The 20,971-nt window shown below is 39.9% G+C and overlaps 1 protein-coding gene and 1 non-coding gene across 7 annotated transcripts in view; both read right to left on the reverse strand.

Moving 5' to 3' along the window:
* The window catches only part of CPNE1 (copine 1), a 67,380-nt gene that overhangs the window by 8,490 nt on the left and 37,919 nt on the right, over nt 1-20,971 (reverse strand). For 5 of the 6 annotated variants that reach the window (XM_054979996.1, XM_054979999.1, XM_054979998.1 and 2 more), the window contains exons 3-11: nt 19,553-19,732; nt 18,527-18,601; nt 17,628-17,699; nt 13,663-13,746; nt 12,079-12,168; nt 8,609-8,707; nt 1,410-1,496; nt 1,272-1,331; nt 385-518 (exon numbers count right to left, since the gene is read on the reverse strand). In XM_054979996.1, the coding sequence (XP_054835971.1) occupies nt 385-518; nt 1,272-1,331; nt 1,410-1,496; nt 8,609-8,707; nt 12,079-12,168; nt 13,663-13,746; nt 17,628-17,699; nt 18,527-18,601; nt 19,553-19,732 (881 nt within the window). Of the gene's footprint in view, nt 1-384; nt 519-1,271; nt 1,332-1,409; nt 1,497-8,608; nt 8,708-8,773; nt 8,870-12,078; nt 12,169-13,662; nt 13,747-17,627; nt 17,700-18,526; nt 18,602-19,552; nt 19,733-20,971 lie in introns of all 6 variants that reach the window. The other variant, XM_054980001.1, reaches the window with a different exon arrangement.
* LOC129331558 (small nucleolar RNA SNORA17) lies at nt 2,371-2,510 on the reverse strand. Its single transcript, XR_008597207.1, has one exon. It is a non-coding gene; the product is annotated as a small nucleolar RNA SNORA17 (small nucleolar RNA).

Raw genomic sequence — 20,971 nt, forward strand, 5'->3', positions numbered from 1 at the left:
TGTTTTTAGTGCTGGTTCAATAAAACGAACACAAATTAAATTCTGCTCCTGAACTTTTGGCTCTTCCTTCAGGAAGAAGTTGCATTCCAGAATCACATTCAATCTACAGGAAAAACTGGTGGTAGCTATTAAAGTAAGAGTGCCCACAACTTTTGCACAGCAATTTAGAAGCAGAAACAGTCCCTTACTCTCAAGAATAACTAATAAAAGAACTACAGTCTATTGCATTCACCACTCAATTCACCACTCCATTATACTCATCATCATAATATAATCAGGCATAGGATGTGAGGTCAATAGGAGTAAGCAATACATAGCACAACTCATAGACCACAGCTCTACTGGAAATCTGCAGCTAGATCAACTAATTGTGGCTTAACATACGTGTCATAATCCTGGACCACATTCCCCACAGTCCAGATGGCAGTGAGATATTCATTTATTCCACTTGGACTGATGTAGTGAAGAGAATCTGGAGACTTTGGATCGCCATTGGAGCCAGTGAAATCTACACCCACCTGAACAATGAAGAATAATAAAGAACACAAATAAGTGGGAAAAATTTTTCTAGAAAAAGATTACAAAGACAGCTCATTACTCATGCAATTTTCCCTCAAGCATAGTGAGCACCCATGGAAAATGCTACCAAGCTTTTGAGATTTTGAGACAAGACAAGCATCTGCAGCCTGTTTAAGAAGATACCAGGATGGGATTCAAAGCTTCTCTTTTGCTAATGGTGAAGTGCTTTTATTATTCAAGGAGCCTTCTGCTGGTTCAAGGAATTTTATTCCAGTGGAAAGAAAATGTTTTGCCACTGATGGTCAAAGGCTCCACCATCAGTGGAACAGAAACTTTGAATCCTGCCCAGACTCCCTTTGTATGAAATGTATGACAACAGAGAAATAAAATTTGTGGTAGGGTAAGAGATTCCAAGTACAGCTCACTTCTTCGGATACCAGATCTGAAGAGGTAAGCTGTGACTCATGAAAGCTCATACTTGACCACAAATTTTGTTAGTCTTATAGGTGTTACTGAACTCTTGCTCTTTTCTACTGCTATAGACAGACTAACACAGCTATCCATCTCAACAGAGAAACAATTAGCAGTATCTGTGAATTCTACCTTGGACAAGCATCAGCTCAGCAGTGTAACTTCCAGCAAGTAAGCTTTTGTCCATTATAAGTAGCTGAGGTCTTTCTGCTGGAACAGAGGAATGGTTCAACTATCATCTTAAATGAGAGGGGAAAGACATAAATAGATGGCCAACTCACAGTGAAATTTATCTGGCAGCCTCCCATGATGTAATCCAGGAAAGAATATTCTATTTCAATCTGGAAAAAAAATAACTATCACTACTTCTTCCCCACAGTGAAAGAATAGCCAGCCCCCTTGCTTGAAATGTTTTTTACCTTGCAGGATTTCACCCTAACAATGCCAGAATTCTTATAGCTCTTTTTCTTTTTTCTCTTTTCAGGGTGAATACACTCAAATTCTACCTATGGGGAGCAAAACATATAACATAACAGAAATGTCAACTTGCTGAAAAAATCGAAGAGTTTATACTGTCAACAGAAGCTGTAACTATTACTTTTGCTAAGCTTCAATAATTTTTATTTTATTTTACTTTATTTTATTTATATATTTCCATTTATATCCCACTGTCCCCGTAAGCAGGCTTAGGGCAGGTCATAACAATAATAGATACATATAAAAACACTTTAAAAAGAGAAATCAAAAGTCACATAAAATCCAGCAATTAAAAGGCATCAGCTATGAAGACTCATTAAGGCTGTAACAAAACTACAGAACGTAGCCAGTGATGTACGTCTAATGATCACATTCAGAGTGGCACAGAGTGGAGCACGGGCAGTCAGGAGTGACAGATCACCGTCACCTCAGCCACAGGCCTGGCAGAACATCTCCGTCTTACAGGCCCTGTAGAACTGTCGCAAATATCCATTGGAGAGCATTCCACCAGCCGGTGCCAGAGCTGAAAAAGCTCTGGCCCTGGTCAAGGCTAGGTGAATGTCCCTCAGGCCAGGGAACACCAGTAACTGCTTATCAGCAGAGCACAAGACCCCCCAGGGGACATATTCGGAGAGGCAGCCAGGCATATTTGCTGTTGTGTACAAATTATTGGGATCGCTCACCTCAACTGGAATATTCATCTTGGCTCTTTTGGAGGCTTCTTTGTTGGAACCACTTTTTAAATGGAATGTATCAGTCTACTTTCCTCCATAGGTGGGGAAAAGCACCTATACAGCCATACCCTACTATTCACTGACATGCATCACCTGCTTCCCACCAACCCAGAACCTTGTGAGCAAGACCCAGAGTTCTGCACTGCCATGCAAGACAGCAGTTTGCTGCTTTGTCTGGCTATCAATCATTCTAAGTGCCCACAGGTCTACATTTCCGAGCACAGAGTGTAGACACAGCCCATTTCTCTCTGCCACCTAATGACACAAACACAGCACAGCAGCCATGCTTGTAACGCCTCTAGGGGCACAGGAGCAACATCCCATTCCAGGATCTGTAACATATCCCACTTGACTTTCAAGGAACTCCATTACAACTACTTGTATTGCCATCATAACAGCAAAGGCAAGTTTGGAAAGGCAATGATCAGAACTACCAAAATTAATGAGGCAAAAAAAGCAAAGGACACATACTTTGCTTTTCAAACTTCATCAACCAGGTGGTGTGCTACTTGCCACAAACGCCCCCTTAGCAAGCCAATGGCAAATCCTGGGGGCCAAGTTCCATTATGCATATGTTTGCCACTAAATTATCCTGTTTAAAACCAGGATTCAAAATGTTAACTCCATGTACCTCTACATCTTTCTGTCAAAACAGGGCTGGGCTCTCTTACAGTGTACACTGTGCACTGCTGGCTGCCCTGAAAAGGGGTACAGTAATCTATCTGTCTGCTACTACCTCTCCTTTTTGTATGTTGACGGGTACGAGTGCAGGACTGCCCGTCTTGGAATGGTTTTATTGATTGCTGTTTTTATGCTGTGTTTATTGTTTTATGTTGTATTTTAATCAATGTTGTACCTCATCCTGAGCCCACTTGTGAGAAGGGCGGGTTAAAAATATAATAAATAAATAAAATAGAGTAACAAGGTACAAATGTGAAGAAATTAAACTTCTATGTAGCTGTTAATAAAGTAAAAGGTACTCCCAATAAAATATACCAAACATTCCTGAATCTATAATCCAAAATACATCAGATGATTCAACTTGAATTTGTCTTTCCATGTTTTACCTTTCTCTGTTATGTAGTTTTCAACGATTTATCCATGTTGTATTTCATATTGTAAACAGTTTTGTTAATAATTAAAATAAAAATAATTTAAAAAAAAAAAAACTAAAAGGTGATTTTTTTTATGTGCAATATTTTAACATCTGTACCACTTGCTCTTTAATAACTCTATATGCTAACAGAATGCAATGTGTCACAGAAAATATATCTATGCTTGCAACAGCAATACAAATATAGTGGGGATTTTACATGAAGAAATACTAGCAAGTTCTCTCTTGATTTAAGTTACTAGAAATTATGTATTTTTGGCATTCTAGGATCATTTTTCTGGGATTGTCCAAATGACTAAAGGACTGCTCTGTGATCATTTTATTATTGGCCATTAGGATGCTAGTGGCTAAATATTGGGAGTTTCTACAAAGATGCCTAGTGTTTTAGGATATAAAACTGAATAGAGAAACACAGTCATTAATTAAATCTAACACTAGTGACTGTGTCATATAAACTGCAGTGTGACTGGAATCAGAACTTAATTATGTCTTTTTATTATGAGATAAAGGGTTAAAAATAGAAAACTCTTTGGTTAAGTTACTGTGGCATGGGAAAAGATATTTATAAATTTCTTTCACTGAACAGAGCCCGAGGATACTGAACCAAGTAAAGTATTATTTGTCTGTAATACCAATACAAAATATTGGAAAGGGAAGTTTGGGACTGCAACAGCACTATTCTGAGGCCTAATTATTTATAGAAAGCTAGCTTCCAAAACTGATAAATCGGTCTCTGATAAACAGGAAAGCTTGATAAGGAATAACACAAATAAGAGAGTGTTGTGTAGTGGTTAATGTTGGGACCAGGCTATGAGAGATCAGGGTTTGAATCCCCACTCTGCCATGGAAGCTCACTGGGTGATCTTGGGGCAGTCACACTCTCTCACCCTTGTCAGGTTCTAATTGTGTTTAGCCAAAGAGACTCCATTTTAATCCTGTCAGTATATTAAGTGTTTCTTTTGCAGGTGGCAAGCCTTCTGATGAAAGCTTACAGAGAGAAGAGGAATGTTGTGTCTACATATATCTGCCTTTCCGACACCCTTGAGAAACTTTCACTTTCTCACCCTCGGGCCGATTGTTTTGAGAACTGAGGGGGAGGATGGGGCCTGCACGGAACTGCTATTCTGTACCTCAGCTTTTGCTTGGCATTCATAACAATTTTCAAGTTCAGCTAAGATCCGTGTATCTTTGAATGTGTAGTCTATTGGTTGTTTATCTCCAGTAAAGCCTTTTGAAATCAAAGGACTTTTGTCTTATTGCAAGAGGCAGGCTGAGTTGCAACTTTTAGCAAGCCACAGTCTGACAACCCTAACCTATCTCACAAGGTTGTTGTGAGGAAAAAATAGAGGCAAAGAAAATGATGTAAGCCGTTTTGGGTCCCCATTGGAGAAAAAAGCAGGGCATAAATAAGATACATAAAATAAACAAACATACACAAGTAAAGAAGAGCAAGATTTGAATCCATCAGTACCTTAAAGACCAATAAAATTTCCAGAGTATAAGCTTTTGAGAGTCACTCCCTTATACCATGGAAATTTGGTTGGTCTTTAAGGTGCTATTGGACTTGTATCTTATTCTTCTATTGCAGACCAACAAAGCTATTCACCTGAAATAAGAAAAGACTCCTATTTAATCTAGGGTGTTTTCTACATAGGGACAAGCTTGGCTGGTTTCCCTGTTGCTGCTGTGGCCGTTAATACACTGCAGTAGCCACAGGGCTTCCACACAGGTTTCCCTAGTACTTGGGGTTTTTTTAATCAGTAAATTAATATTATATCAATGTACCATTACACTAAAATATGCATCAACATTCTTTTTTTTAAATGCCCACTTTGTTGCAAGTATATGCTTTTTTCATAAATCTCTGCAAGAAAATAGGCAGAGACTTATTTTTAAAAATGAAACCTGGGAACTCGGAGAAACTGATACATATTTTAGCATAATAGTATATCAATATAATGCTATTAAATTGCTAATTGAAAAAAAAAAGAAAATGGAAAAACCATCTGTAGCAGGGCGAAGAAATGGCTGCAGCGGGGAAACGGTTGCTGTGTGGGCAGGAGCAAGAAAATCAGAACGTTTTTCACCCATGTTTTCTGCCCATTTTTTTGCTGTCATTTCTGGCCCCATACTGCTTTGATTTATCCCCCGATTTCTGCATACATTTTTTTTTTGCCTTTAGTTTTCACTTCAGGTTTCTTTTGGTTTTCTCCTGGTTTTTTTATGGGTTTTTGGAGACTTTTATCCCAATCTCTTTCTGGAAGCTGATTTTGAGGATTTTTTATCTTGTGTGTAATGTTTCTTTCAATTTTGTCTGTCCCTCCCACTTCCACCTACATCCAACCCACTTTTCAATGACTGGATATTCATCATCACTGAACTCCTCCTCCTTCCTTTCCCCCCCTTCTTGGTTTTGTTTCAATCTCTTTTTTTTAAAAAATAATCAATTTCTTAGCACTATATCAACTACATTGTAATAATAGACGCAACAGTTCTTGGAATTCCGAGGTTTCATTTTTTTTTTTAAAAAAGGAAGTGTCTAGGCTGTTCCATAGCAGAGTTATGCCTTTTCCCTTAAATCTCTGCAAGGAAAGGGGCTAGAGAGTTTTCTTTTTAAAGTAAAAGCTGAGAATTCAGAGAATCTGCTGCATCTATTATTATGATGGTCAGCTGATAAAGCAATATAAAATAGTTGATTTTAAAAAAAAATGCAAAAGCCGTGGAGCCCCATGAGATGACAGAAAAAGCAATGCAGCTTGAAAAGCACATAGCTGCTGCTGCTGCTTCAGGCTCTGTCCCAACAGAGGTTGGTTTGCCTACTAGTGCCAGCTTCAGCCTCCTGGCTCTGGGTCAGCCTGGGCAGGGCTCTCCAGTTCGGACCGGAAGGACTTAGGTATGGGTTGATATAAGCATGTGCAAAAAAGAAAGGATGAGGGGGTGCTATGACATCACTGGTGATGACACCAAGGACAACAACACCCTCGCTTGAAAACCCTGATTATTTCAGGCACATGAAGAACTAAATAAATCAACTCCACAACTGTAAATATTCAAAGGGTGGGCAGATGTGTAGAAGAACCCTATCCAAACCGATTCCAATGTTTGGGGATGGTCTGCTAAGAAAATCAGGAATAAGTCAAGTGCCCCCAGGCTTTGCTGCAATTCTTCCCAAAACTTTGGAACAAAGAAGGTTTGAGAAAGATTAGAGAATAAGGAGGGAAAACCCAGGAAGTACAAGAATGCACCACAATGCTGTGGGGAAGCAGGGGGGAAAAACATTTCCCAACAGCATTCGACTTAGGGAAAAAACATGTGCAGAAACAACTTAGGTCAAAAGAATAATAGGATAAATTCAAGAAATTGCTCTATGGACACAGCAGAACCTGTCTTAAGAGGCTATCAGACAGCTAGGTCATCCACCACCACACACACACAAATTTTTGATCACTACCAGGCAGAAAAAATCTGTTGCCATGCACAGATAATTTTTATCTTACAATAGCGAGCAGCACCAGATTTGCCATGTAACTCACCTACTAATTTTCTTTTCTGAGACACACTAGAGTAGGGGGCAGCGTGTGATACAGCAAATTACTCTCCTATTGCATATCAGCCTTTCTATAACCTCTGGCAGGGCCGGCGCATCCATGGAGGCAAGTTCGGCAACTGCCTCGAGCGCTGAGGCACCTGAGGGGATGCCGGGGGGCGGGGGCGTGTGCTGCGGAGCAACTGAGTAGGAGGGCTGGGAGGACACATGCACACCAAGCATTCCCCCCTATCTCCTGCCTGTCGCCTCACAAACTGGAAAGGAGCAGAGGAAGAGTGATACATTTCTTTTGGGGGAATGGGATGGGGGGGGGAATGGGATGGGGGGGAATGGGATGGAATAATGACAGAAGAAAGCAAAGGGGAAGGGAAAGGAGAAAGCGGGAAGGACCTAGAGAAACAGCTGTGCCTCAGGGTGTGTGCTTTGAACGAGCTGCTGAAGACTCAAATCCTTCCAGGCACAAGCCTACTGGACACGAGGGCACCCAAAGACCATTCCGGGGTGGGCTGCTGCTGCTCTCTCCCAGGATGCCCTCGCATTGGGGGTGGGGAGGGGGGCTTGTGCCTGGAAGAAAGATTTGCGTCTTCAGCAGCTCATTCAAAGAGCACACCCTGAGGCGCAGCTGTTTCTCCAGGTCCTTCCCGCTTTCTCCTTCCCCTTCCCCTTTGCTTTCTTCTGTCATTATTCCATCCCGCCCCATCCCCTCCCCCGTCCCCCAAAAGAAACTTATCACTTTTCCTCCACTTCTTTCCAGTTTGTGAGGTGACAGGCAAGAGATGGGGGGCAGAGGAATGCTTTGGGGCTCCACCCCCACACACATTCAGAGAGGGCAGTGAGCAGCGGCAGAGAAAAGGCATCTCCTACATTTCCTAAGAAAACTTGCAGGACCCTCCTCTCATTTGGTCTGGTTCTAAGCTGCCCTGTGCTGCTGCTGCTGCTGCCGCTAGCACACAGCTGCGGACCAGGCGCAGCAGGTGGGCAGGGCGGTGCGGGGCAACTGAGCAGTCTGGGTGTGCGCTCGCACGTGCGCACACGAGGGCAGCAACAGCCCTGAAGCAGCCCCCAGCCTCAGGCGCCAGAAACTCTGCCACCGGCCCTGACTGCTGGTATATAGGACAGAAATTAAGATTAAGATATGTATGGGCCGTTTTCTTGGTGTCCTTGCTCCCTTTAGATTTTGCCACTGTGACATGGGAGAAGTGGATGATGTCATACACTACATTCTGAGGTGCCCATGGCATGAAGCGCCCAGAAAAAGGTTCATCACCCCAATTGTCCTGTGGTGTCTTGGTATCTCCGATCTGGACCTGGTTACATTTTTACTTTCGGACACTGATCCTTATGTTTCCAACAGAGTGGCTTTATTTGCATTAGCAGCAATGAAGATTAGACTGAGCCTGGGCCTCACTGTAAGCTATTGATTTTATTGTCTATTTTCATCCAATTGTTAGAAATTGCTGTGTCTTTGTTCTATTGTTTTACTGTATGAATTGTTATGGCTTATGGCTAAGACAAACATAAGAGAGAAAGAGAATTAAGACATGTTAAATGTTTTTAGAAGAAACAACTGTACTCAAATCCTATGGATAACTACAAATTTAGAATGCTGTTTATTGTCTGTGTGCATCAATAGAGAAATGAACAATTTGAGTGGAATTAGAAAACTATGCCGTCTGTAGCCAATCTGCTTTACCATAAGCAATCGGTTCCTCTAATGAGTAAAAGAAGGTAAAAGTAAAAGCTCACCGGAGAGCTGCCACCTGCCTTCTGTAGTTGGGATAGGTTAGTTTCAAAACTGCCTATCAAATCATGTGACCCATCACTATCATAATCTGTACAGTGCACCTGAAAGGAAAGAAACAGTAGGCAATGGACAAAGAGAATTTTACAATGAGAAATACTGCTGCTCACCACTTGATCTTTTGCTTCCAACAGTTTTGCAGTGACGCATGAGAATTCCCCTATCAAATCTGAACTGGTGCTGTCATCCATATCACTAACTGATACCTGATAGCAAGAGAAATACCCAAAAATGAGTCCTTGAAGAGAGTGATTGTTACTCACCTGTCTAGTTTGCAATGAAGCAGAAATTCATACGCAAAACAAGTTATTAAAAAAAGAGAGAAAGGGCTACTCTCAGACTTAAGTGAGAGATAATTTAGTTGTGGAAAATTAAGCACTCAACTGAAACAAGGAAGCAAAAACTAAGCCTTAGTGCACCCATTGTAAGAAGGAGCTTTTAAGGAGAAATCATAGGAACTCAAAGATAATGCACAAAAAACCCACCAAAAACAAACAGCAGCCTTAACATGTAAATATGTTAAGCTCAAACTATATAATCCAAAGCTCTCGTTTGTTTTAAGAACTTTGTGTGAATAGGCTTTCCTGAAAACACCCACTCATGCATAAACCTACAAAGTTCATACTCAAAAGCCAAATCAAATGTGACCTGAGTGTCCATACTAAGTCATTGAATTAGTCTGTGGTGTTAGGAATAGATGGAATATAGGATTGAATCAAAGACTGCTATGGATCTGGAGCTCATGACATTTGAACGATGGCTGTATTTTAAGGGAAGGCGTCTTTCACTACTCTCTTGCAGTTGCTTTCCTGCAACGCAGTAATACACCATATTGGATTTAACCCCTTCATAAACAGAGGGATTGTGCAGAAGACATCCACCAGCTATCTCTTTCCAGGACAGCCCCACCACCAGACTCCTCACGAGCCATTTCTGAGTGCAAGGGGACCCACAAAAACCGTAAGATGCCAACTGGGCACAATTCTGGACAAAAGACTGCCACATCTATATCTCCCAAGACAAAAAGAAACAAACGCTGGTGGTTATCCCTTGGATAACTGATGACTGAGTTGAAACTTGTGTATCTCAGCCAGCATATTCATGCAGAGTTTGAATATGGAGGAAGACAGAGGAGATCCTTGAATCATCTTCTAGACATCTCTCAGAAAGTCACAGAATCTATCACTACCCTCTGGGAATATTCAGACAGGTAAGACACACAGCTGCCTTATAGGAAGCCCCATTTTCATCTGCCAGATTTGTGCTACAACACCCTATAATCTCATCAAGATTACTGGGGCCAAGTTTCTTCTGTCAGCCCAATGCAATCAATTCCACCACAACCAAGGCACAATCAGACCAAAACTGGTTTAAAAGCCAAATCACCCAGCCACTCCTACAAAAGGTAAGGCTTGAAACTGACAAACAACTGAAAGAATCCTCAATATTCAATTTTTTTTTCTGATCACAACAAGCAATTTGCTCTAATGGAGTTGGGCATCTTTGATTTCCTCAAAGGAACAACACTCCTTTTCGAATATATGACCGAGATTCTTCCAAATAGCCTTAACTAATCAAGACGGGCAACCAATGAAACAGCTGCTACCTCTCCAAGTGCCTTTCAAGATGAAAGGAGTGGATACCAAAGGAACTCTTCTGTTGCCAGGAGCCCAAAGAGGCAAGGGGAGCAGCTGAATTTTACATATGGGTCTGAACATAGCCAAAGCTTAGTCATAGGTTTCCATTTAGGCCTCTTTTTTTATTGATCTCCCAACACCTGCTACCACTTCTTTCCTTCTTTCCTCTGCAGGTTCTTTGAAGAAGTTACTTAATAAAATATCATCTTAAATAGAACATTGTACAATATACTGGAAGACAGTATTTGCAAGGACCAACAAATTAAGTTTATTAGGCAACTGAACAAGTTACTCTGAAGTAAAATAAGAAAAAAGTGGAAGTAAATCATTGCACTTATTCTCTTTCCGTGAATTAGTCCACAAAAATCTTAACTTTTCAAAATCAAATCAAGGGCCTCCAAATGGCATTTTTGGTACACTCAGGTCATATTTTCAAGCTACCTCTCAGAACCAGTAATGCTACAAGACTTACTTTGGAAAACGCAAGCTGATATTTGAGTCTTCATGATCTTGGTCTTCAATAAAAACCCATTTCTTAAGAGTGTAGGATTATATTTTCAAAGCTAGTAAAACAATATTATTTTTAGGCAAGGGTGCTGTCAACAATGGATATACAGTGAATGCTGATCTAGAAGGAAATCCAGCTATATTTGAAGAAGTTCCCAGGAGCTCACACAACAGGAAAAGTTTCCTGCTTGGTTAAGAGAAGGATGCAGAGAATGTTTCATAAATCCCAGAACTATCGTTAATATTGCAAGTGGGACCCGGCCTTGTACCGCTTAATACAGAATGTTACGTTTGAAACTTTGGTTCAGACCTCACGTCCTGCAGAATTCTTGCTAGGCCTGTTTGCTGGAAAAGTCCCAAGCCCTGTTAATTATCTGCATCTGGGCTGCTTTTTTCTCGTGAGAGAGTGGCCTTGGGAAGGCGAGTGCTTGGTGCTGATCTCAGCTATAGCCATACTCCCTAAACATTCACAGGGCTGCAATGTCCAATTAAGAAGTGGAGCCCTGATTAGTTCCTTGAGTGGGGTGATGCCCCTCCAGATTTCAAGAAGCCTCTTGGTATCTAGGCTTCTCTTGCTTATCAGTCTTTCTACCTTGTAACCATTGTCAACTACCTGCAATGTGAGAGAGAGCTCCTCAGCTCTATGCTTCCAGGCTGCTAAGAATAAGCTGTCATGGATGGACTTTGGTAAGATCAACTAGCTTTGGAATCAACTCAGAGAATGCTTAGCAAGTAGTATTTTAGCTTGTTAGAACATACTTATATCTGCAAGCTGTTATTTGTTTTCTGCCTTGCCTAAATGCTTTCTAAGAGTGGTTTCAGCCTAGCACAAGCTCCTATGTTCTTTCTTTAATAAACTCCAATAATATATTTTGCCAGCCTTCGTCCAGTGTTGCTTGCCAAGGAGGTACACAAACTGAAAAGAACCCAGGAAGCTGGGGTGCTTCAGACAAATGACCAGAGCTCTTAGAAGCTCCTAGGGGACCTGAGCAGCTAGGAAAGCCGTCAGGGACAAGGGATGGGAGTCTCTGAGTCAATACACTTATCACTGAGAAACAGGAGGGTAAAGGAAAAAGTGGGAACTCACACTTCTTTCAGACAGCTGAGTATAAAAGTAACACTTAGCCAGTTTGAGCTTTAAACATCCATTTACAGCTAGGCATTATTTATTATTTGATTTAGAATCAGACCAAATTGCAACAAAAAAGTTTTGAATTTAAATTGCCAAACTTGTCTTAAAAGCATTTCAAAAATTAAATAATCACTCTCACCTTGATTGGTGTATTGAAGTCGCCATTACAAAGTGTCTGCAAAGGGACACTGAACTTTCGCCAGCAAGGATTTAGATTGTTCTTGATCACCTGCAAAATAAAATAAAAACTCCATCAGACAAGCTTGACAAAACGTATTTCCTATGCTGCAACCTAAGATTGCAAAAGGCACAAGAGTCGTTCATTTGCCTCCTCAGTATAGAACTTTTGTTGTTAAATCACAATTTGTATTTTATGAAAAAGGAACACTATCAACTGGCATTTTTTGTTAATTCTTTCAGCAGCCCAGTTACGTATTCTGCTGTGACAAAATTTACAGCCTATATACCAAATAGGTTTCTCTTAATTTTTACACATAAAATTAACATTTCAGTTGTGACAGGTCATGACATATTATGTTCAGAGAGGTAGCAGTGTTAATCTATTACAGCAAAACAACACAGAATTCCAGCGGCACCTTATTAAAGACTAAAAATATCTATGCATGAACTTCCAATGAGCTATAACTCTACATAACAACACTGTTTACTCGCAAATATCCTGAGACAATTGCTTATTAATAGAGCTATAAATTTTTTAAGGGTTGGCTCCAATGTTCCACCATTTGATATTGAATGGAACTCCCCCTGATCACCACTGCAGCTAACTGAATGCCCCAAAGTTCCCTGGAGGTCAGGGGAGCATAATGAACAGAATGGGAAGCAAACTGAAGGTCTGTAGTAAGAGCAGCGAAATTGGCAAAAGTCACTCCCATTCTGCATATGAAAGTGTCTTTCAGTGATAGAAAACCAGGTTTAGATCCAACCCTGTGTCATTAGTCAGTTTCAACGAATGACTGAGCCTAATATAAAATTTTGGTTGCAAGATAAATGCGATAGTTGCAGCAGTGATTTGTGAGTACCTTCCAGACTTCCCTATTGGCTTGCTCCACAATTAGGAACTGAACCACATTCCTTCACTTTCTACAGCTGTAAGTCATGTTGGCTAATTAGAAGCATTATACTGGCAAGCAAAGAGAAGACATTTGAAGGCCAAACATAAAAAGGCTGCTGAGATCAAACCAAGGGTTTACACAGTCCAAAATCCAGTTTCCAACATTGGCCAGCCTCCAATAAGGCAAGTCACTCATTGTATACCTATGGATCCTGGTATTCAATGGACTATTTCTCAAACAGGTTTCCATTTAGTCCCCAGAATTGGAGAGATCTATCATCCATGAATTTGTCTAACACTTTAAAAGCCATTTAAGCTAGCAGAATGCACCACCTCCTATGGCAGTAAGCGAGGTGTTATGTGAAGTAACGTTCCTTTAGTTACTTCTTATTTCTGGCTTTTCCAATGTAATTATATCCCTTTTGAGATGGAGCGATCCAAACTGCAGACAGCACAGCAGTCCAAATGCAGCCGTGTCATAATTTTGTACAGAAGTATACATTTCAGAGAGGAAGTAGGAAGATAGCATTAAAATGAGTAGTGTTATGATTTCATAAGAAAAGAGATTTTATAGATGAAATAAAGCTGGAAAGGTTTTGCAACTAAGAAAATTTAGGAAGCGAGAAGGTTAAATATCTATGGAAATCTTACCTCTGAGCGGTAGACAAGCTGCCACTTTCCACTGTCACTCTGTTTATAGAACTCCAAAAATGGATCAGATTTGCCCAGAAAATCCTGTACAGAAAGAAGTGCCTCATTCTTTATTCAAATAATAGATCAAAAGCCAGTTAATGTATAATATATATTTCTGCAATGCATATTTTTACTTGTTCTTACTGTCAAAACATCCAAACATATTTCAACTGTTTATTGAACAACTCATTTCTGTTCTATATTGGCCATTTTAAGTTGTAATTCTATTCAGAACTTCTTCATCTGCAGACTAAGTAGCCAGCAAATGATACACCTGACGGCCACTATCAACTAAGGTCCAGAGGAGTTAGCTGTGTTAGTCTGTAGTAGCAAAATAGAAAAGAGTCCAGTAGCACCTTTAAGACTAACCCACTTTACTGTAGCATAAGCTTTGGTTCTCAAAAGCTTATGCTACAGTAAAGTTGGTTAGTCTTAAAGGTGCTACTGGACTCTTTTCTATTTTACTGTCAACTAAGGGAATATAAAAAGTGCATTATACTTATGTGGAAAGCATATAAACCAGAAAATCACCACTTTGTGGGGCTGTCTACTCATACCTCTCATGTTCAAATACTTCTATTTCTTTTTTTTTAAAGTAGCAGAAATTCCCTTCTCTTTCAAGTTATTAAATAGCTCATTTATTGCCAATCCCACTGTTATGGGCTTTACATGCGCAGAATGATGCAGTAGAATGGATTATATCACTTAAGAGATCGCAAGGGAAAGATTATATTTTTCAAATTTTCCCTATGTAAATAATTCCCCTAAGTGGAAAACCTAGCACAGAATAAAAAGAGTTAGGCTAGAAACTGTCCCTCTGATCTGCTATTTTGTTATTTATTATTTCATGGAGGAACTTTAAAAATGTAACTATCCACCCAGCTGACTTAAGCGGTCACCCTGGTCTACCACCTCATTCTGATACATGTCTGGACTATGTGTAATGCAACCCTGTATGCCCAGAAACCACATCACTACTGTTATATCCCCTTTATCTTCTGGAACTTCTGGTTTAAAAATTCACAATAGAAGCAGTCCTTTTTTGTCCTTGAAACATTTTTGTTAAAAATTAAGTCTACGTTACTTACCTTATCCTAGATGTATGTAACACTACTACTACAGACCTTGGCAAAGCACCTGAAACTCCTCTAACAACTGCAACATTACATATTCAAATTATAGGCTGATCTCACCATGCCTGGCCCATTGATGTATTACAATGCAACTCCAAAGAGAACTAAGATAGATGACCCCCTCCCCCAACCCCCCCCCCCCGATTTAAGATTAACTGAGAAGGCCCTGCTGGGCATTCCCATATACAAGGAGGGCAGACCCACCACCACTCAAAGCACAGTCTTCACCATTGTTGTTCCAGATCTGTGGAACAACCTCCTATGTGACACATGCCAAACTCCTTTGTTAACTCTTTTCCGAGTATAATAATGTTTCCTTTTCAACAGGTTAATCTTTGGACCAGCTCCTTGCAGATGTGAGTTTTTAATACCTATGCTTTTCAATCTGTTGTTCATTTTATTATGACATTTTTAAATATATAATCTTGTTGTCTCCTACACTGTTACATGATTGTGAGTGGTATAATAGCTGAGTGCCAGGCTAGGACTGGGGAGACCGGGGTTCAAATCCCTACTCTATTATGGAAATTTGCTGGCTTGTAACAGGAACATGGATTAGAGCACATTATACCTTAGTGAACGCTGAATGAACTTTAATGTTGTTTTTTAACAGGTTGTATAACCATACAGATATTCCTTACATCTTTGACAGCTAATTAAAAGTGTGAACAATAGTTGATAAATGGTTATCTGGTTGCTAGAATGGACCACTTAATTTTTCCTGTCACCTTCTAATGATGTATATAGCATCACTTTCGGTCAGGTAGAATAACACATGATTAAAAATCTGAATAATCAGCTAAATCTAAAACCAAGCATATTTTTATATTAATATCACATGTGAAATTTCTTAAATTTCTCTGCAGATATCAGATGTGTAATGGACTGGAAAAGGGGGTTTCCTTCCTCTCCCTGATCCTTGGTACTTTGGTAGTGTGCCACCATCCCAGCTAGGTACCAGGCTTTCCCCTTCCAGCTGCTGGAGAGAGCTGTTAGCCTCTGAGCATACACAGAATTCTGGTAGGTGGCCAGGTGGTTAACAGATGGGTGAGAACTTTATCTTAACTAAGAAAGGTGAGATAGGCAGTCCAATGCATAGGAAGGTGGAGAACCATCCCTGTCCTCTAGCCTAGGATTCACCACAGCAATACTAGCTAAAGGGCTGCTTGCTCCTTTTATATTCTCCACCCCACCAAGGGAGGAAAAAGGAGGCCCCCACCTCTGAAATCAGCCTCTTCTCTAGGTCACCTGGGCTAGGGAGCCCTCAAGTCATGTATCTCAGGTAGGACTCATCTCACAGGTCTCTGATATTTATGACAGAGGCAAAAGGCTAGAACAAAACACAATTTATCCCAAACTTGTCATTTTCTTCCAGCATCCGATGATAGCTGTGAAGGGAAAGCAAATGGCCATTCAACTGCCCCTTCTCTTCCTGCCTCTCCAGCTTGATTATGAAAAGGTAAATCAGTTTTGATATTAAAAAGGGTCTGGGCCTAATCCTAACAACATGCCAATTACTCTAAAAGATGCTAACCCAGATAGGGATCAGGGTCTTGCTGAAAGAAATCTCATGAAGATCTAGGTGAGAAAATTATACTTGTAGGTGCGCTTATTGAAAATTCAATGCACTTCATAGCAAGTCTGATTTTGAATCAATGTTACATTTAATTGAGAGATGTTAGGAGAGTTAATCCTTGTTCTTTGTATTTGTTCCATTTTTATAAGTTCTATATTAATAATCCTTTATATTTTGATATCTTGCTTCATTAAAAATATTAGAGTTTATTTCAATAAAAATAAATATTAAACTCTAAGAGAAGTCTCTGTGTACCTTGATGAGGAGAATAAAGCAAGAAGAACCCATATAAATTATTTGTACTCATTGACAAACTCTCCAAAAAAGAGATCTCTCTGTTTTTTGGTCTTAGAGTCTACGACCTTGGAGCTGCTCAGAGTTGGGATATTAATCTTAACACTGGACAGCTGGAAAGCCTTAACGGGATAGGACAAATTCCATTATAGGGTGACCTTCGGCCATTCACACACACTCAGCATAACCTACCTCACAGGGTTGTTGTTAGGATAAATGGGAGGAGGTGAGAACATTGTACATCATTTTGAGTCTCCATTGGGGAGAAAGATGGGGTATAAATGAAGTAAATAGCAACTGAAGGGATGAGGACTACAATGATTTTCCAAACGTACCTGATTGCCATGAATAGAAAAGTTTAGAAAATTCTTCATTTGTGGATAGGGAAAAATTATTACGGGTTGGATTCAAAACACTATGAGCATAGCAGTACTCCTGGAGAGGAAGCCTCTACCCCCGCCCCGCCCCTGGCTGAAGCTGGCTGTGCAATTCCAAGGATCAGTGGATCCTCAAGGTTACATGGGATCTACAATGGGAGGAGAGAAATCAATGGAAATCCTCTCACATTGCATGAATGAAATGAGACTTGTATGAATAGAAATGTTACATTCCCCTTCTGTTCAAATATGGGAGAAAATTTTTCTTCCCTATCACTGCAGAATTGTCAAAGTGCACCTGCATTCGTAAGGAGATGATGTTATACAGAATTACTTCTGGAGGGGACACTGTAGTCCATGAGAACAAAGAATTCTATGAATTAAAAAGCTATTCTGAAATATGCATGGAAATGATCAGTCCCCAAGACCTCTCAGTTTTGGGTACATTTTGTCGATTCAACATATAACCATTCAAATACGAATATGCAATATTGTTCCTTTTCAGTTGCAGATGCAAAAAGTTACATTATGGACATCAGTTACCTTTTTATCCAAATTCCGAGCTTCAACTTCCATAGACACAACCCTGGTGTCCTTAATCTCATCTGCAGAAATCTGCAGAAAAGAGAATGTTTTCTTAGTGCCATTTCAGAAAGTATTTTAAAAAGAACGGATCATTTGTAGCACAAACTACTTCTTCAAACTTTATAAATTGTATTTTTGATCAAACACACCAATGTACTTCACAATAAATTTAATCAAGGGAGGAGGAGTTTCTAAACTGAATGTAAGGAAAGTAAAGCAGTGGTGTACTAGGAACAGAGGTATTTACTTTACAGTATTTCAGGAAGGCTGAGTCTTTTGTATGTACGATGGAAAAGGGTTATTTTATAAAGGTGCATTCAAATGGCTAGAACTCATACACGTTCAAGAATATGATAAACAAAAGCTGGAAAGGCTGAGATGTTAAAGAAATCTACATACATGTGTAATGGAAACATACACTAGAATTACTGGCCTGTATCCAACCATGTTTGCACAGAATTTCCTGTGTTTTCTCTGTTCCTGCAGGCCCGACAGACCCCAGGAAAAATCTATGTGGGATCTACATGGAACAACAGCTTGTATTCTGGAAACAGTTTCGCTGACAGAAGAAAAAGTAGGACAACTGGAAGGAAAATGCAGAAACAGAAAGCAGTGGAGGAATGCTCTGCATGCCTTTAATGCGTGACTGCATGCCTTTAATACTGGCCACTGCATTGTGCAAGGCCTGTTGGTCAAATGAGCAGTATCATTAAACTAAAAAATACTGGCCAATGGGTTTTATTTGTTTAGGAAAGATGCTGTTTTGCCAGCCTAATGATACTTGTGCTAGCAAAATAAAGTAGGAACAAATTTATTTTTTAAATTCATACGTGAGTTACAAAAATTAGAGGTTTTACCGTAATGGTGCCTTTTCCTGCAGGTTTTCCTTTCTTCAGTTCTAAAGGTCGAGTGATTGTTTTACTTGATACAACCTAAAGCCCAATAAAAACTTGTACAAGTTAGGAAACTTACAAGGTAAAAAACTAATATATTTATAATGAGGATTTATACTGAAAATCTGAGATTCACTAAATCTTTCTAATATAAAAAGTTATCTCCTTGTTATCTGTAGTAGAGACTCAAAGGCAGATATTTAACCACAAAGCAGCAGCCTATTGACATACACCCAACATAGCAGATTAAGATCACTCACTTATGCAGCATGACATCACTCTGTGCATCTGATTAAGCTCTAATTTATGCTGGGGTCTGGACACAGGTGGCTGGAGAACTGCAGATTGTTCATTTCCCATAAACCAGGATTCTAAACCTCCATTTAAACACAGTTCAGAATTCTGGTTTGCAGGGAGTAAACAAATGCCAACTGGCCCAGTAGACTTCAGTTGTCATGGCAAATTGGAGCTTGATCAAATTGGAAAGTCATTAATGTAGTTCTGCCCACACCAGAGCAGGAGGGAAGGGAAGACACAAGCACAACAAACAAGTTGTGCTGATGCCTGGTGCCAACAAATCTCTGCTAAATGTCTGATGGCAACAAATGCCATCTGAAGGTCTACTATCACAGAATTACTTATATATAAGCAATCATATTCACACGGATATCTGGTTTACAGCTGCTACTGACTTCTGTCCTCAATGCAAGCTAGCATCCTTGCAAGTAAGCAGGCTCAGGGAGTATGCACCAAGAAAGAAAGAAAGAAAGAAAGAAAGAAAGAAAGAAAGAAAGAAAGAAAGAAAGAAAGAAAGAAAGAAAGAAAGAAAGAAAGAAAGAGAGAGAGAGAGAGAGAGAGAGAGAGAGAGAGAGAGAGAGAGAGAGAGAGAGAGAGAGAGAGAGAGAGAGACTTTCGGAAACTGGAACTTCAGTTGCTCTTTTCATACATATGTATATAGCTAACCCACATTATGAAGTGATTTTCCAATACCTGTCCCAACGTGCACTCAACCCCTCCAAGATAGTCATCATCATTTAAGTCATAGGATTTGTTATCAATGTCATATACTCCAAATTTCAGATTCTGCACTTTTTCAAAATAATAGTCAATCAGTAGCTTCTTTGAAAACTGAGGATTCTGGCAGTTCTTTATTTTCTCAGTTCGATCCAACTGTGGTAACAAGAAAGATGAAGAAAAATCTTGCTAAATAACCACATTCTCTCACAGAACACATTTAATCAAGTTTAGACACTTGAAAGCGCTTGATTTTGGTTCAACGGTGCTCCAGTTTGCTAAATTCAATACATGTTTTAAAGTGTGCTTCTAACTGTAGTAACAAGCTGGATTTAACAATATACAATAGCTACTGTCAAGAAATTCATTTTGTTTGTGTCTTGTTCAGAATTATTCTGAATTAGGCCTTTGGGCTGGTATGCAATTAAAGTTTATGGCTTTAACTTTTATGGCCATCCTCTGATACTAGAAAAAGCTTTTCCCTTTGAAGACTGAGGCCAGATGGTACTGCTAACTCAGAGTGATAAGTGCCTGTCTCTAGAAGTGTGACGTTTTCAAGGGTGGGGCCTTGGGGAGCCTAGCCCGGTGTCCTGGCTAGATTAGTATAGTCTCCTAGGATTAAAAACATTAGTTCCATTAGTTCCAAGTAACTGCAAAACTGGTCTCACAGATCTGCCCTTTGGTTGGCTGCTTTGTTCTGACTCGCTGAGGGTCGGAGTGTCTTTAAAAAGGTTCCTACCTTTAGTCTTTTTCCTCTCTGGATTCCTCCTCCATTCCCTTTGGGGTCCCTTTCGTCTCCTCATTGGCCCAGAAGGATTGATTTTTGATGATCATGCTATAATTTTAACTTATTTATTAATAAATTAGATTTATATACCCCTTGCTTAGGGAACTTCAGAGTATGCTAGCTTACTTAGTTAATAAAATTTTATTAATTTTGCTTCTCCTACTACATCCTTTTATGCTTTTTGGTAATTAGTATTTTGCACTTCTTTAATAAATGTATTAATTATACCTTATATGGAGTTAACTGAATGTTGCTTCAATCTAAATCCAGTTGCTTGGCTAAAATTTGCCACATGCTACTCTGTTAATTGGCTTCTGGACTCAACATGCCAAGTGCCTATCTCGCAGGGCTAACTTAAGTTGGTTTGGTGCTCGCCTCTCTGTCTCTAGCTGTGGGACAGCCAGAGGGGCTGGTGGTAGCCCCTACCGGAACTTTGCCTTTTGGTTATGTCACCACCAAGACCCAGGACTGTCCTTTTGGGGAAAATCCTGGTAGAGGCAGCCCTCCCAGCTCCTATAGTTGTAATAATCCACAGAATCTATAGAAATAATCTACATGAAAAGAAGTCCTGAGATACCTTTAACAATAAAAAGCAAATGTCTAGTATA

This window comes from Eublepharis macularius, chromosome 5 (genome assembly GCF_028583425.1).
Source record: "Eublepharis macularius isolate TG4126 chromosome 5, MPM_Emac_v1.0, whole genome shotgun sequence".
NCBI lineage: Eukaryota > Metazoa > Chordata > Lepidosauria > Squamata > Eublepharidae > Eublepharis > Eublepharis macularius.